Source organism: Rhamphochromis longiceps, linkage group LG11 (assembly GCF_057381845.1).
Source record: "Rhamphochromis longiceps isolate RC_006_pf linkage group LG11, R_longiceps_female_GT1.1, whole genome shotgun sequence".
NCBI lineage: Eukaryota > Metazoa > Chordata > Actinopteri > Cichliformes > Cichlidae > Rhamphochromis > Rhamphochromis longiceps.
The window spans coordinates 24210477-24227296 of NC_140567.1; the positions used below are offsets into that span (position 1 = coordinate 24210477).

The 16820-nt window shown below is 40.8% G+C and overlaps 2 protein-coding genes across 2 annotated transcripts; one reads left to right on the top strand and one right to left on the bottom strand.

The window, feature by feature from the left end:
• Window positions 1-671: 671 nt before the first annotated feature.
• On the bottom strand, window positions 672-10350 carry leng8 (leukocyte receptor cluster (LRC) member 8). Its single transcript, XM_085423116.1, has 15 exons — window positions 9997-10350; window positions 9217-9349; window positions 7207-7341; window positions 7010-7087; window positions 6314-6749; window positions 5819-5984; window positions 5568-5738; window positions 5210-5458; window positions 4959-5120; window positions 4561-4849; window positions 4161-4262; window positions 3991-4059; window positions 3756-3885; window positions 3402-3609; window positions 672-3306 (listed from the first exon to the last, which is right to left on the bottom strand). The coding sequence occupies exons 1-15, from the start codon at window positions 10035-10037 to the stop codon at window positions 3144-3146; spliced, it is 2532 nt and encodes an 843-aa protein (XP_085279242.1). The 5' UTR covers window positions 10038-10350; the 3' UTR covers window positions 672-3143.
• A 3763-nt stretch (window positions 10351-14113) lies between these two features.
• On the top strand, window positions 14114-16665 carry cdc42ep5 (CDC42 effector protein (Rho GTPase binding) 5). The gene is made up of 2 exons (XM_085423121.1): window positions 14114-14374; window positions 15185-16665. Exon 2 carries the CDS (start codon window positions 15187-15189, stop codon window positions 16072-16074), a length of 888 nt encoding a protein of 295 aa, XP_085279247.1. The 5' UTR covers window positions 14114-14374; window positions 15185-15186; the 3' UTR covers window positions 16075-16665.
• Window positions 16666-16820: the final 155 nt, after the last annotated feature.

Genomic DNA, 16820 nt, shown 5'->3' on the forward strand with positions numbered 1-16820 from the left:
GCTAAAACATTTCTAATCAGTGGAGAGAAAAAAAATCCAACCTAACTAAATATGAAAAGTCTTATCAGCAAACAACTATGCAAATGCATCTGGACACGCAGAACCCCACAGCACAAGGAAAACACGACTCGAGAGCTTTGTTTTTAAAAACTAGAACAGGTACGATGTTGCACACAAAACCATTTTAAATAAGGGCTAGCAGCAAATCCCATTAGCAGCATTTCAACATTTTCAACTTTTCATTATGCGATGCTCCCCTGTGTTTTATGAGCTGTATGGCTTCAACTCAGGCGGGTCAAACCGAGACAGTGCTCACAATTCACTCTCTCCGGCAGGCATCTGGAGGAGTTTCGCCCACTTATCCCTCCGTGTGCTCCTGCAATGCAGCAGCCTTGCAAGCTGAAGGACGAGAAGTCTGGCGGCATGTGGGAGGAGGGTTTAAGGAGTGAGGGGAGGGGGGGCAGTAAGGAGGATAGGGGAGTAAGGTAAATGAAGGGAGGGGGGGGGGGGGGGGAAGAAAGGAAACATGTTGAGATCTTTGTCATTACAAAACATATGCTGAAATCAAAGGTCAACAACGAACACATCTAAAATATATATATGATCCAGGGTCACACGTGATTCATCGACATGATTGGTCAGGAGGCAAGGTTTTAGCCACATTGGTCTGATTTGTCACTGAATATATACGAAACCAGCAGGAACCAATCAGAGAGCACAAAACAGGAAAATGTGGCACAAAACCTAAAGGGAAAAATTTCAACAACTTATTTTTCCTTCTTTTTTGGACCAATGGAGTCTGAGCATCGAGCCAAAATTGGATTTGACAACCTGTGCAACTGTGTTCAGGCTGCACTCGGAAACAGTGCTAACTGACATTTCTCCGATATAGCCACACTGAGATCACTGCATACAATCAAATTCTACTTTTTTTTTTTTAAACATATTCACAAATTTGTTCAATAGTTGTATGAACAAAGAAAAAACAAACAAAAAACATTCACACTTACCCATGTGTGAACAAAAAACAAAAACAAAAAACCTACACGGTGTACTAAAAAGAAATCACATCAATTATCATACAGTATTTACAAAGTATACTCTGTTAATAAGTAAACGTGGAGGTTTTACATTAAGCCTGAATCCATTCCTGTTCTTATCAATCAAAACAGGATTAAATACTCAATGTCAGACTCAATGTTCCTACAGCGGTTAATACTGATATTAATTTAGAAGAAAAAAAAAAAAAAAAAAAAAAAAAAAAAAAGGAGGAACAATGTTGACCACCTACACGTTTTCAGCACAACTCAATTAGGACCAGATGCTTTGCTGGTGAAAAGCAACACATGGATTATTTTCCTCACACTTAGGAGCTGATCAATCGCCATTTTCAGCGTAACTGAATTTCCCCACTCATTGTCTAAAGGGTTGTTAATATACCATCAATATTACTAAACTGGGTCCTAAAAAGCACAAAGTACAGAGAATCAACTCCACGGCCACTTAGAGAGCTTGTTTTTATCTTGTTTTGTTTTTTTAAATACTAAACTGAGGCTCCCATTTCAAACCTTTTGTTAAAAATTTCATATCTTCTGGGGAAAAAAATGGACATAAAAGCACTTGTCTGGACTCAAACTACTTCTTTATTTCACTGCTGTCTGTACCACTTTAAATTCATGTTTTGATTGCAATACTCAGACAGCAGCTTCCATCTGTGTAGTAAAAATTCTGGGATTTTAGGATATTGTTTAATTTTTTAATGACACGTGGACTGTCCAAAAATCATTACGAAGTATATAATTTAAAAAATAAAATTCTGATTCCACCGCCATAATTTTTTTTCCTTTTGCACAAGAGAATGCCAAATACTGATAAGTGATAAACCCACAAGATGTAAAACAAGTTGGGAAAAAACAAAAAAACAAACAAAAACTTGAGGCAACATCTCTGTTGTGCGGTCATCCACCTCCTTCCAGAAGAGTCCCTTTCTCTTACCAGCCTTGCGTGTAGTATACAAACCACTTTTTAAGCCTTCCTGAAGAAGCTGCAGGTCTTCCTTTGATGCTCCACCTCAAAAAAAACAAAAAACAAAAAACAAAAAAAAAAAAAAACCCAACTAACTTTCAGCTACATCCAAGGTGTCAGCTGTGACGTCACCATTATTTTCTGAGGAACAGCTGGTGAGGATACAGAGGTGCACTGCTGCATTTGACAGGGTGAGCTGGACACCAGGTGCTGGTAGGAACTTCTACCTGAGGGTGATGGAAGCAGAACTGCACTCTGCCTGGGGCTACTCTGGAACATGAAGCTCAGCTTCCAGGTCATGGAACTTGATCTTGATGAGGAACACTTATCCGTTACAAAGTCAATGCGTATCCGAGACTTGTTTAAGTGCTGATCGACCAATTCATAAACATGAGCAGTGGATGAATAATACTAAATCAGGAACGGGACTTTAGACTTCAGTTTCTTTCACAGACCTTGTAGAGACAAATGGGAGGAACAGCCAGCTGTAGATTTGAGGAGGAAACTAGATGCGGGAAGGGCATACAAACCACCTCTTCTTTCAGGTAAATTGCTGGCATCTCTGAGTCTGTAAGAATAAAGCTAGACTTGACTTGATTTTGCAGGTCTGACTTCAGACAGTGAAGAGCTGAATGCATGACTTGAAAAGCCGTTTCCCTTTTGGTAAAAGTTGAATCTTCTGGTCTTTGAGCTGCTGACTTGGGAAGGAAAAGACATAACAACACTGTTAGCGTTGAAATCTGAAGGTGGTAACGGAACAGGAACCGTGATCTGGTTCTGTGACTTCTCAGTCACTAAGACTACTTGATCTCAGGTCTAATCTGTTCCCTCACTTATGTGGCATCATAAATGTAATGAGATGGGCTAAACTTAGAATATGTGAGTGACAGTATGTGCAGTTCTGTGCATTTTCAGAACAGTTCTTAGTGTCAGAAAAACAGATCTGCATTTTTTGGCCTGAGAGTAATACACTAGCCAGCATCTTTCTATATGGGTGTTAGTCTGCCACTGCTCTTATCTGAACTCGCTGTGGTATCTGAAGTGCAGTGCATTGAATATGTAAGGATCCATGATGGTCCCTTAGCCACTCCTTTCACTGTGCTACCCTTCCACCCCTCTCAGGAGGCAGCCAAAGAGGCTGTGCTGGTTTTGCAGTCTATTTTTTGGGGATCAGAAGGCGTGAATGTGACTCCTAGCCCGGTTAAAAAGGCCATACAGGAGTCTAAACAAGAGAAGGCTAAGGTGGACTGCACATACTGCACTGGCAAGTCGGGTCTGAACCTGTGGACAGAGAAAATAGGCAAACGGGTCAGGAAACTGGTCAGCAATGAAGCAGCTAAAATTTACAATTAGCATGTTACTGGAGCATAACTTACGTTTTGACCATGGCCCTAAGTGCTGCCTTTCTTTCACGCTCTACAAACTTGTCAATGAGATATGAAGCCATACGCGGGGCTTCCAGGTAGAGCTTAAAGAACCGGTGATAGTTTCCTAATGCCCAAGCTGCACGAAGTGAGAGGGCATGAGCCACACAATCATCTGCCCGTAGTGCTGGGGTCAAATACACCAACTCAGTGGTTAGATCTGCAGGGGGAAGATGAATAAATGGCCAGTGTCAGAAACTGAGACAGAGAAACTTGTAAATATAGTTAAAACAAAACAACAACAAAAAAAAAAATCCCACAATGTTCAGTGCAGTGGTGAAGACTTCCAAAAAGATCTGAGCATACCTCCAGAGTTTTTAGTAAAGATGTAATACAGCAATCTATATGCTGTAAATTCTCCAATGTTCTCTGAGGGATTGTCCTTATACAGGGCCTTCAGCTGGGTCTGGCACTGGTTGAACTCTTCATGGTCTCCCTAAAATAAATAAATAAACAAACAGATAAGCATTCAACCAGTTTAAAACAAAAACACTTTATTACTTTTAAGTAGTCTGTAATTACTGAGGAACAACAGATTCACCTTTTCTAGAGCTATCCGTGCATGACACTCGTACACTTCCACTGTGAATTCAGTACGAATTCCTTGAACCTAGGTGCAGGTAAGAGGAATAAAATCAATGAATGAACGAATAAAATAACAAAGACATCAATTAACTTTGAAAAAATAAATAGCATTTCAGGACAACCAACCGTTAGGTCCTGTCGTATGGACTTCATCTGCTCACAGGCATATGTATAGTCCTGGTTTGTTTTCCAGTGGGCTTTCACAGCCTGCAAAGATTTTCTCAGCACCTAGAATGACAGTTAAACCATTTAAAGCCTGAATCTTGATGCCCTGTGATGCAGGGATTTAGGAGTATGTACATGTAGTGCACAGATTCAGTTCCCCTTCCTCTGTCCTTGGGAGATTTTCCTTCAATATTGTAAGAAAAAAAATCCTTATTCAAGAATATATTTCAAAAGAATTCCTTGTTCTCTTGACAAAATGATTTTATAATGCAAGTGGACATTGTATCTGAATTTAAAAGCAAAATGCACAAGTAGAATGAGATTTAAAAAAAAAAACAAAAAAAAAAACCTTGACACTTACATGCACTGGGCGCACAGTGGAGGGGTCAGGGGCACAGGTGAGCCTCAGGTAGTGCTTGGTGATGTCCTGACATGTTCCCACAATGGGGCAGTCCTCCCAACTAAGGCCCTCTTGTGTTCCATCAGGCAGGTCCAGGGCATTGATGGAGAGAACCAGAGGCTCTGAGCGAAGCTGTTTTTGGAAACGGGCTGCTCGGCTCTGCTTCTTAGCTTCTCTGTTGGGATCGTGGAAATCCAAACCAGCACTGCCACCTTTCCTCTTCTTTCCAACAGCTGAATCCTCCATGTTTCTGGGGAAAAGGTGGTATACTAACTATCAGCACCATAAAGCAACTTAAAAAGACAAAACAAAAATGTTTTCTTTCTGCTAAACAACGATACAAGACTTTATAAATTTACCGTCTTCCTCTTCCTTTTCCACCTCTTCCTCGTCCTCTCTCACCACCTCCACGCCCTCTATCCCGATCATTGCCACGACCACGCCCTCCTTTCTGACCTCGCCTTGAAAGCTGAGGTCGGAGGTCACTGCAGATGCTGCTATCTGACTGCGAGTCAGAATCACTGGCAGGAAACAAACAGGAGAACATTTGAGCTGGGAGCATGCAGGAAAACTACAATAACCAAAGAGAGGAGGAGAAATGGTTCCATACCTGCGTCTGTGCCTTTGGTTGCTGCGGTCCCTGTGCCGGCTGTGCGAAGGTGATGGTGAGCGGGAGGAGGAATTGGATGAACTAGAAGTTGGACTCCTTTGAGAAAAGATATTCCTGTAGTTGCCCAATCTGTGTCCAATACCTCTGCCTCTTGAAGCTCCAGCCACTGTGCTTCCACCACAGCCAACTGAGGTATCGGTTGTCCTCTGAGGTGCAATGCTTTCCCAACGAGACTGCTTAACCTTTAACCTAAAAAAGGAGAAGAGAAAGATGAATACAGTTTGAATGCAAAACAAAAAACAAAAGCAGAACTCCAATGCCTAAAGTAGTTACAACCACAACCTACTACTGAACTCACTCTGGCAGTGGCTCACGGGTCCAATCAATGGTGTAAGCAGAGCCATCTTTTAAGCGGTCCTGTAGAACTTCTTTCAGCACCTTCTCCGTACGATCTTTGTCTTCCTCTGTCTCACAAGCTGTGAAACAACGCTGCACATATTCCTTCATGGCTTGCGGCCAGTCCTGCGGTCTGGAGGAGAAGCATTTACATTTAAAGTCATCAAGTCATTCCCACATCAAGAATTACTGTAGACAGAGCAGTTTTCTCACCGTGCCTGAGGACCTCCAGGTGCAGCACTGGCAGTAGCAGGAGATGAAGGTGCTGGATTCAACCCCGGGGGCTGTTCGCCTGGAGGGAAAGCCTGATTGGAAACTGGGGATACCTGATAGGTCCTCTTGGGAATATTGAACTTCACAGAAGTTGTGCCAGGTGCCTCTACAAGATGTAAAAATCATAGAATTGTAACTGAAACTCACTCTCATAATAGCAATAGCAACTTATTCCTTTACATATTTTTGAATTTGGATGAACACTGCTAGACTGATCACCACAAACACTTAGTCTCCTACTCTATTTCTGCATTTAATGGCCTAACAAGTTTTTAACTTGTTTGAATATGGTGCATCTACACACTGCACTTGAATACAATGAAAAGAGGGGGATAGAATGAAAACAAAAGCAGCAACACATCCATTAAACTCTGTAATAAATCAATAAAGTTAACATTAGGAATGTAAGCTTCCCAGCAAGACAATAAACCTTACGTTTCATGCGGTGCCAGAGTTGCTGTCCTTGCTTCTGGTTTTTGTTCTTGTTGCCTTCTCCTCTGCCCAGTCCAGCTGCATACTGAGCAGGCTGTTGTTGCTGCTGGGAATTATTCTGAGATGCCTGATAGGCATTCTGAGCCTGGAAGTTTTGTCCATAGTTAGGCCTTCCCTGTGAATGATTGTAGACTTGCATCTGGTTGGGGTCTCCAGGTGGGTATGTCATACTGTTGTTGGTATTGTAAGAAGTTTGTGATGGGGGAGGGGGGTACTGGGAGTTGGGTGGTGGGGGAATGGGAGGGGGTGGTGGAGGAGGGGGGTTTTCTGAGGTGGTTGGGCTCTGGGGTGGTTGAGGAGTAGCAGGGGGAGGTGGTTGAGGTTGAGTTGGGGAGGTGTAGCTGGGGGACTGATCTTCCATTCCAGGCACTGGGGGAGGCTGTAAAAAGACAGAAAAACCTGTTTCAGCACTACAACAAAAATGAAACTTTGCAAGCATAAGCAAGCTACACATGTATCTGGAGAATAAACGCAATACTTCAAAAAAACCATATAACCTGTAACACTACTACAGCTTCAGTGGTGCCTGAATATGTGCTTATTTTTCAGGTTTCTTAATCCCAGATAAGTATCATGAATCATATTAATCATTTCTACATATAAATATTCTGCTTTACTAAGAAAATGTAGATTTTGTACCTGTCCATTAGACGTAGGAGTTCCTGGGTAAGGCCCTGGGGGTACACCATACTGATTTGGAGGATAGGCACCACCATACTGGAAATTCAGAAAAGGACATTTTATAATATTTCTCACTTTAAATTCAGTTTTTGTAAAAAGTGTAACTGTACAAAACTTCTCCAAATGAAAGCAGCAGTGCTCATATCTTTACTTACTGGCCCCATGGGGTAGTAGTAGTTATAAGAGTATGTATATCCAGGATAGTGTTGCTGAGTTTGCTGGTACCACGGATAGTACTGCTGCTGCTGCATAGCAGCAGAGTCAGTTGCTGCTGGTTGGAATTGGCCAGCCTGAAATAACAGACAAACGCAACATAGCTTCAGTGTTACCACCAGGAACTGAGAAAACATAGTCCAACACAGACAGCAATTATAGTGCAGTGTGAACATAAAACTTCACCTTTGTGAAACCAATAAAACAGTTGATAAGACACTTTAAAAAGGTTAATACCTGGGGTCTGTACTACAAGAAAGCTTCATCATACATAAGACATCTTTATGTTGTCTAGTTTTAATAAGACCATTATTCAAGTAGGATTGTGCTACTGGATGAATACTGTGGCCATTACTGTTTCTAGGGAGCAATATTTTTATTTAATTTTGGGAATTTAACAGCCTGCATCTTTGAGAATTCTTTCTGTAAATAATTAATCCGAAGAGCAATAAAAGAAGGTACTAAAAGGAACTGGCAGCAGGAGTTGAGCCAGCTATGATTTTGTTAGTTGGTGCAGTCAAGCCCCAAGGAAAGCTGTAAAACATCTGCAAATGCAGAAGCCAACAATATATTCTAATATATCATTAACAACACATAAGTCAGACTAGAACTACAATCTAGTATTGCTTATCTCATGTTTTTGCTATGTGTAGAAAGTATTTCTATATATACACACACAACATAAACACAAACTCACAGTTAAATCTGATTAGGTCAGTAAGTAGGAGGTTTCAGTGCTTTAACTGCTGTGAACAATATAATTAGGTCATTATCAGTGATCACCACTGTAACCCTAAAAACCTAGGACATCCTTGCTAGTATTCAAGCTAATCCCCCATTCTTCTTCACAGAATCCCCCCCCCCCCCCTTCAATTGGCACTCTAGACTTACTTTTCAATCATTTTATTTACACAAGGATTGTCCTGCATATGAAGGAAAAAAAAAAAAAAAAAAAAAAAAAAAAAAAACAACATGGAAGGTTTTGGCCTCCCCCCAATGGAGGATCAATAGGACTGACAAAAACTAAAATGCTAAAATGGATTTTACTTTACTCATCCTTACATACATTTCTGGTTTTTGAAACAGCCACAAATTACATGATAATAGTCTCAAGTGACAAACTCATGTTAAGTCTGAATGGTACTTGTGGCCATTGACCAATGATCATGAAACTGAACTCACAGCCTATTGTTAGGCACTAGATTTGGTCATTATGCAAATGTGCTGTTTATAAGGTGGGGGAAACCTACATTCAGCCGAGACTGAGGAAGTCACTTGGATGAGTGACAAAACATTTGTCCTCATGAAAATGCGACAGAATCAACTTTCCGGATTTTCTTTACATGGATGACTGAGCATGCAACAAGATATAAAATAACTATTAAACACTTTGGTTTAACTAAAATAACAGCCTTGTAACTCTTCAAGAGCTGCACTACACTAAAACTGAAAAATAAAATTGTTTTATTAAGTGAAATCAAGTCACAACAACAGTTGCCTCAAGGCAATTTATATTGCAAGGTGAAGACCATAAAATAATGGGTGTATGGTCCAGCTGCTAGTACATCTTCCTTCGCAGCCTGGTTGAACTCGAACTTGTGATTTTTGTCTAAAGCAATAAAACAAGTTTGTAGCTTTCAAATTCACAAGAAAAAATATCCTTGCATATTTTGCAAATATTAAGCTTGTTGGAGGATGTTCAAGTGGCTCGCTTTGTAGGTGCTAGATCACTGGAGGCTGTCATGCAGCTCAGGCTCTCAAGACGTGCCTGGAGCTTGTCTCACTGATGTTCACTAGGGAATATAACTGCATGAGATTGCTAAGGCAATATCAGAATATGAATATTCTAATATTTTTGTATCATACAGAAATTTATATAGCTATAATGGAGACTATATGATATGGTACAGGTATATTCAGGTGTAACAAACAGACTGCACAAAAAGACAAACCTCTGCAGCAGTCCTGTTAGGTTGTGTAGTCTTAGCAGAGGTCTGACTCTTGCTGATGGATGCTAATGCTTGTCTTGCCTTCTCCCATTCAGGATTTTCATGGACTTGGCCGTCTGCAGCAGCACCATAGGACCTGCCATCAACAAAAGGTCAAGTATCAAGTCTATTCTAGTGATCAGAACACATGATCAAACCCATTTAATCAGCAGAAAAACAGAAGTAAGCCCAATTACCGTCTGCAATAAGATTTATATTCGTTTAGACAACTGCTCGCTTCAGAAAATAGATTGAAGGCCTACTTGACGATTACTATTGTGCTCAAAATGTTGACCATTTAATCATTACCCGTTTACACAACAAGTCTACCCTCCCTCTGTTAACACCGGATATCTATCAGCTAATTAGATCATCTCAAGCAGATGATTAAATCATTACGTTTAAAGCAACAGCTAACAGCCAAAACAGCTGATGAATTAAGGCCTACCCTAAAACTGCAACTGTCGCTTGCTAACATCAACGTACAACATTAGAGTGAGGTGCAACAAACCCTGGCGTTCAATCAAAAATATTACATGTTCACAAATAATGTATAAAAAAACAAGCATCTTAACAAATCACCTTTCTGCTAACTACTCCAACGGCCTGCTAGTACTTGCCAACACCCTGGCCTAAGCTAACATCCTTCCCACGAATTTAAGATTAGGGTATAAATACCTATTTCAGTCATACATTAAAGCAAGTTAACCTAAAATCACAATCTGTTCAAAGAGTGTTGCCTACCAGTTAGTTGTAGGGGCTGCTTGTGTCGTATTGGCCGCCATTTCGCTATGTTTAGCGTTAGAAAGCTAACGCAGGGAAAGTTGTCTGCCAGCTAAGCTAGCAGGTTGGCTAACGGCGTTAGCGTTAGCTTTTCCGCTGTAGAATGTAAACAAGATGAAGTCCGAGGCGAGGGCCAACGGTCCGGTTAGAAGAAGAACAGCCGGTCGACCTCGAACAACACTGCCTAACTAAATATATCACACTTAAATATACTTCTGCAAGATGTCCCAATTAATAAAATAGCATAAATTTCATCTTATTTCGTCCCTCGTTCGTTGACGACCAACTTCATCTGATCGCACAGTGGAGATACAAAATGGCAGCTAGGCGAAACCTGCCAAGTCACGTGACACCTTGCTGTTTTGTTATTGGTTGAATTTTCCAAGAGTAACGCCTTGCAGTGCTGAGCACACGGAACGTTTTTCTCTATCCTCTATCAACTACACCAATCAAACCTTAAACCGGATTATGGTTAGACTCTCATTTTAATTCTTTACGAAACTGTGAATTTTAGTATCGATCCGCCACCACGTAAATACCAATAACAGATACTTTTAGCCCATAAAGGTAGCTTATGTTGGGACGAGCAGTGTGTCAAATTCTGAATACGTTTTAATAATTCACGTAAGGTAGTTAATGCAGCAAAACATATATTTCAGCTTTTCATGTATTTTAAAACGGTTTGTTTGGGGGGGGGGGGGGCTGAAATATAAATGGGCCTATTTTAAAGCACTTTTTATTAACTTCTATTGATTAAATGTATTAGAGGCTATAAATACAATAGATGTAAGCGTCAACACAAGAAGTTGAGACATTTTTCACAGTATCTGTCCATCTCCACTCCACTCCATACACATCAGTCTGTCACCAGAGTCAGTAGGTCTCAGGGGTCCATTACAGTCACTGACTTCAACAATGAGTTATACTTATTCATATAGTTTGGTAATGAAAACATAAACATCCATTTTACCAACTGGATGTTAGTGTGAGCTCAGTATAATTATTCAGTTAACAGTAGTTTAGTCCTTCTGCAACCATCATGCTGAGGGGAAGTACCCCTCGTGTCGCTTTGAAACTATAAATAGGTCATTCATGAGCTTGCACGCAGGTTTTAAAGCATGAGCCTATCGAAAACTGCAAAACAAATGAAATGGAAACCTGTTGAGGACATTGTGGTGACTTCAGTGATCCCACTTTTGCAGAAAAGTCTCTCCTATTTGTCTCTGTAATCTAACAGATATTTCTGCACTACAACTGTGGCAACATTTTTCTGTGAGTGTACTACAGTCAAAGTCGGTTACCCGTCGAGTTCACATGGCCTGCTGCCACCCTGAGTGGGTGAAGTATGTGAGGGTGGTGCAGGGCATGTATGAGGACAGCAGATTACATTTGCTGATTACAACAGGGATCTGCTCCGAGTTATTGTTTGCAGTGGTGATGGTCAAACCTACTGTGATGTGTGGTTTGGAGGTGGTGTCATTAACACAAAGACAGCTGGAGTTGGCAGAGTTAAAGAACAAGCACATCAGAGGGACAGCTCAGGCAAAACTGGACTGGATGTACCGGACAAAGGATGCTGAATACAGAGCTGCCAGGCAGGAGGAAAAGAGGAAGGCCACAGTGAAGACACGTAATGAAGGAGGACATGCAGGGGGTACGTGTGACCGAGGAGGAGGCAGAGGTGGCGACCCCTAAAGGGAGCATCTGAAAGAAGAAGTCATCGCTAATATCAATCAACAATTACTTATACAGAGCCCCCAAATTAATCCTATTATCAGCACCAGTGTCAGTTTTTATTCACGACATTCAACAAGTTTCACCACAGTTGACCATGTCTGGCAATGAGTAATGAGGGCAGCTCTTATTTTAATCAATGATGGGCAACAGTAGCTATTTTTTTTTACAGTTCTCATGATCCATTTTTCCCCTTTGACTTCCCGTGAAGCACACACAGCTGCAGGATGTGTGTTTGTGCTAGTGTGAGTACTACTGAGGGGAGGCGAGTCATTTCCTGCCTTAGTCGTTTCCAGAAATCCCCCCACCACTACACACACACACACACACACACACACACACACACACACACACACACACACACACACACACACACACACACACATTTTTCAGAAATTTCTTTAGAAGACTCTCTTGAATGAACATTTCTGAAAATCATCATACATGTCAGCATACAATGAAGTCGTGATGTGTGTTAAAGGAGAAATCATGGGGTTAATCTTGGGGGCATGATGCTATCAAACATTAAACTCTGATAAGGAAAGAAAGACATGCTGCTGCGTTGCTTTTATTGTTGACACATTAAGTAAAAAAAACAGAAGTGCTCCTTTTCATCTTAAATGTAAAGTAAAAAGTAGGCCTTCAACGAGTGATCTCATTTTAAGGGTGCAGCTTTTGAAAACAAATACCTCACTTCTCATTTCTCACGGTGAAGGAAAATGTGCCTAAGGCTGAGTGAGCAGCTCGTTGGCTACATCATCACCAAACTATGTTTGGCATTTGTGACGAGAAATCACTCACAATGACTCAGTAACTGGTCCTATTGTATGAATACCTTGCTGTGGTAATGTTTCTGTTTGCTTTTACCCAGGGGAGGAAGTCTGATACTATCCTAAAAAGCATCTCTGCTCTACTCCCGTTGTCGGCCCAAAGTCAGGGTTTGTCTGGCCTTTTTTTTTATTTTAAAAAGATGAATCCTGACTTAGTGCACATGTAAATGATGTGGTTAGCTATGTGAAGTAATTATAAGGTGGAAACCCTTCAAAAATATGAGTGTGTCAACCGGCCTGTGTGACTGCATTCCTTTGGAAACATAATTGCAGGTATTCTGTCCACCCTACATCATTCAGCATGACATCAAAATTGTTTGCTGCTTGTGTAGCTCAACTGAGTTAAAACAGTGTGCAAGATGTCAACACAGCACAGAGAAGGTAAAACTGAGGTGCTGTTTGTCTAGGAATTGAAGCATTTTAGCAATCTTGGACAAGTTTTTTTTGATAAAGTTGTACAATTTTTAATTGGTCAACAGAGCACTACAGCAGCATATGTCACACTTACATTGATAAATAAGAGCTTTTAATCTTAAATCAGGGAATATGAAGACAGCTCTGTCTATTAATTGGATTGTGTTGTGTTCATGAGTAATTTCTGATTTCTCTAGACAGAACTGCCACATTTTTTATTAATCCTCATCTTAAAATGAAGCCAAACAAGTGCACTACTTAGATGATGCTTTGTTTCTCTGCTTATCAAACCCAATTAATCCCAAATAGCTAGGAGAAATGAAATATGGAAACAACAAATAAGAGCTGGAGTCTGGTGAGGTTGAGATGGTTGGGGTTGAGTGGTAAAGGTTGGAAAGTTGGACAGTAGAGAGTAAGATGAGAAAAGACTTAAGATGTGCCCAAAGTTGGGAAAATACTGTGCTATAACAGCCAAAAATAAAACACAATCCATAACCCAAGAACTGAAATCAGTAAATATAGAGCTAAATTAGAAAAAATTCAATATGACGAAAAGAATCTCAATAAGGGGAAAAAAATAATAAACTGTTAAAAAATAATAAAGAAATAAATAAAACAAATGACCTTAATCAAATAGAAAAAAGTGAAATAAAACAAAATAAACAAGCTAATAACTAAAGATCTTTTGTATACAGTGTATATAGTCTTATATAGCACAAAACACAATAAATGTAAAAAAAAAAAAAAAAAAAAGATAAAACGATTATTTCGTTCATATTTTTTATATTATACATTTCTATTTTATTTTAATAGTAAATAAAGCTACAGAAGCAATTTGCTAGCTATTAAAAAGTTAGGTGGTCCTTCAAGTAAAATGAGAAGAAACGAACCCCAATGTGTGGTTAGTGAGCAGGACTCTGTTTTTTTTTTTTTCTTTAGCAGTATTTACATTTTGGCAACATTCCCTTAAAAAGATCAAACACACGCACACCTCGTGACAGGAGCCATTCGTTACATTTGTAACTAAACTCACTCATTCACAGAAACTCTGAATCAGTTTAACTGTGAACACAAACCGGGCAGCAGACAGGTCACGTTCGTGGGTCTGGTTTATATTTAACACTGTGCGATAGAGTCGTCAGCACTTTGATCCAGCTCGCTCCAATAACTGGCGCGTCACTTCCTCAGCCCGTGCCCATCCCTTTGGAGGAAAAAAAAAGAAAAAGAAAACTCACACAGGCGGACGACGGCGAGAAAAAAGAGCGAGGGAAAAGTTGAGAGGGAAGCGAAAGCGAAAAGCCAGATGAAAAAGCTGGAGAGTGGAGAGGGAGCCAACCAAAGACCAGAGTTCACGCTTTAAAGTAAGTTTTTTTCTAAATACTTTACATGTTTTGGTGGCGCCCACACTCAGTTGATAAGCTGAGTTTTACATTGATCCACACGCTTCTCTGATTGGTTTATCAATAGCCGCATCTCCCATTACCAATACTTCTTAGAGCTGTATATTTATCTAAAGAACATTTACTTTGAATTGTTATTGGAAAACTTTGAGGGTTGGGCTTACAGGCCTGCAGCCCCCTCCCCTGCTAAACCCATAACTGCAGCCAAACGTGGAGACTGGCTTCAGTCAGAGTGTATAACATGTTATAAAGGTGACTCGAGAGATTAACAAATATAATGTGCAGTAATGGCTAGCGCTTATTCCATTAATTAGCCCTTCTTTTTAATTAAATAATGTTATAATGATCTCAGCAGGAGCAGGGTTTAATCTAATGTCCACCGGTTGTTTTTAACTTAGAGATCTACTTTTGTAGAAACTGTTTAACCGTGGTTTTGTCTACAAACACCCCTGAGGGCAGAGAAAAGTATGTGCTAACTTTGCATAGTGTTCTTCAAGTACAAGTCTCAGCATGGCCTTCACAGCTGCACCAGTGCCAAAACGCTCACTGGTTTCCCACAATATTGCACAACATGGTGGATTTTCAGACTGGCCTGTCCTATCACTGGAGCCCTCCATTGTACACGTGCTTTTTTAACTTTTTGTTCATTCACTAGTTGTTGTTCTTTTTGTGTCTTCATTCAGGAAGTGCTGTCATAACAAAACAATTGAATAATTCATCCTTCCTTTTAATTTTTGCCTTCTTCCTTCCTTTACCTGCCTTTCTTCACAGTCATGCCACTCCACAAATCATCCCGGGCCTCTCGCCTGGACCCTACCATGATCTCAGCCCCGCTGGGTGATTTTCGTCACACGATGCACATCGGCAGGGGAGGAGACGCCTTTGGCGATACCTCTTTCCTGTCCACTCTTGGCCCGAGTTCACCCAAACCTGACCCGGCGAGTCCTGGGATTGTTTCTTCTTCCTACCACAGTGATCTTAATGCAGATGCACCAGAAAGCCTGCAGAACAATGAGCTTCGGCACTCTGACTCAGTGTCTTCATTAAACCTGGACCTAGACCTGGACCTGGGTCCATCTATGCTTGGAGATGTACTAGGCGTAATGGATGGTTTGGGGCTCCACTCTAATCAGGAGGTAGTGGAAACAAAGCAGGGGAAAGGGGCTGCGGCGATGTCTGTGAACAGGCAGAGAGAGCTGAATGGGAAGAACTTGGCAGAGCATGACGGAATCCAGGTGGAAGACAGCAGGATACCAGATGTGAACGGGATGAAGCTAAAGGGGTTACGACCAAAGGTGAGATTCAGCGATAAACGGGAGGAGATCATTCGTCAGGCATCGGAAGAGGAAGAAAGTCAAGGGTTTGACTTCCAGGAAGAGGATCAGGATCTGGAAGCATGTAATAGCCCAGTGAGGAGTGAGAGCGAGAAAGGCAAAAGTCCAGCTGATGGAGGTGAAATTGAGTTCACCAATCACAATGCAGATTTGCCGCCCAGTCCTGCCTCGTCACAAAGCTCCGAGTATGAAGGGGTCACCCCATTGGACAGGAGGAGGGTTGGCAGCTGCCATTCAGAGACTGATTCAGAGGAGGAGGAGGAGGTGGATGAAGAAGGACGAGGCTACACATTTGAAGATGAGTTTGATGATGAAATCGGTTTATAGGGGATAAACTACACCAACAAATCTTTGCTGTCAAGTAAATCAAATATACTGTATTTTCCTTATTTCATCATTCCTCCACCAAGGACATACCATGTGTGACCAAAGATGATGATTGGGCCGTGAACCAGATTACGCAAAAAATACAAAGCTGAATGTTATTAAACTTTGCGGAGAGTTGGAACACGAGCAAAGGACATACCAAATGTGGATCCAGATGACCTCGTTTCAAATTACAGAACAGGATGCTGGCCTTGGTGGAGGACTGCGTTCTCAGAGTACCTTTCTTTTTCGGTAGCTTTTGAATGGGAGGTTTAAATACGATATATCTGACTTCAAACTGGATTTTTCAGAACTTAATGAGACGATGTTGCTCAACTGGAAAAAACATTGTTTTTATCTACCAGGGTAACAGATTTGCAGAAGACTTGATATTTGATCAGAAGAAAAAAAAAATCAGTGAGCCGTTTTGGTAATGAAAGTGAAAAGTTTGCGACACTTTGATTTCTTTTCATTCTTGGACGTTTTTGCTTTAGAAATCAAAGCTCAGCGGAAAGTTTGATTGAAGCTAAATTAAACTGCATCGTTAATTAATTTCTTTTGTCTTTGATGTCTTTAAAGGGAGCTATACACTTACATTATTGTACCCTGTGATATACGAGTGTCTTACTACATATTCATCATATTGCATGTTTATTAAAGTCTTTGAAAAGGTCTTCAAAGGGTTGCGAGAGACGGCGTCTATAAAT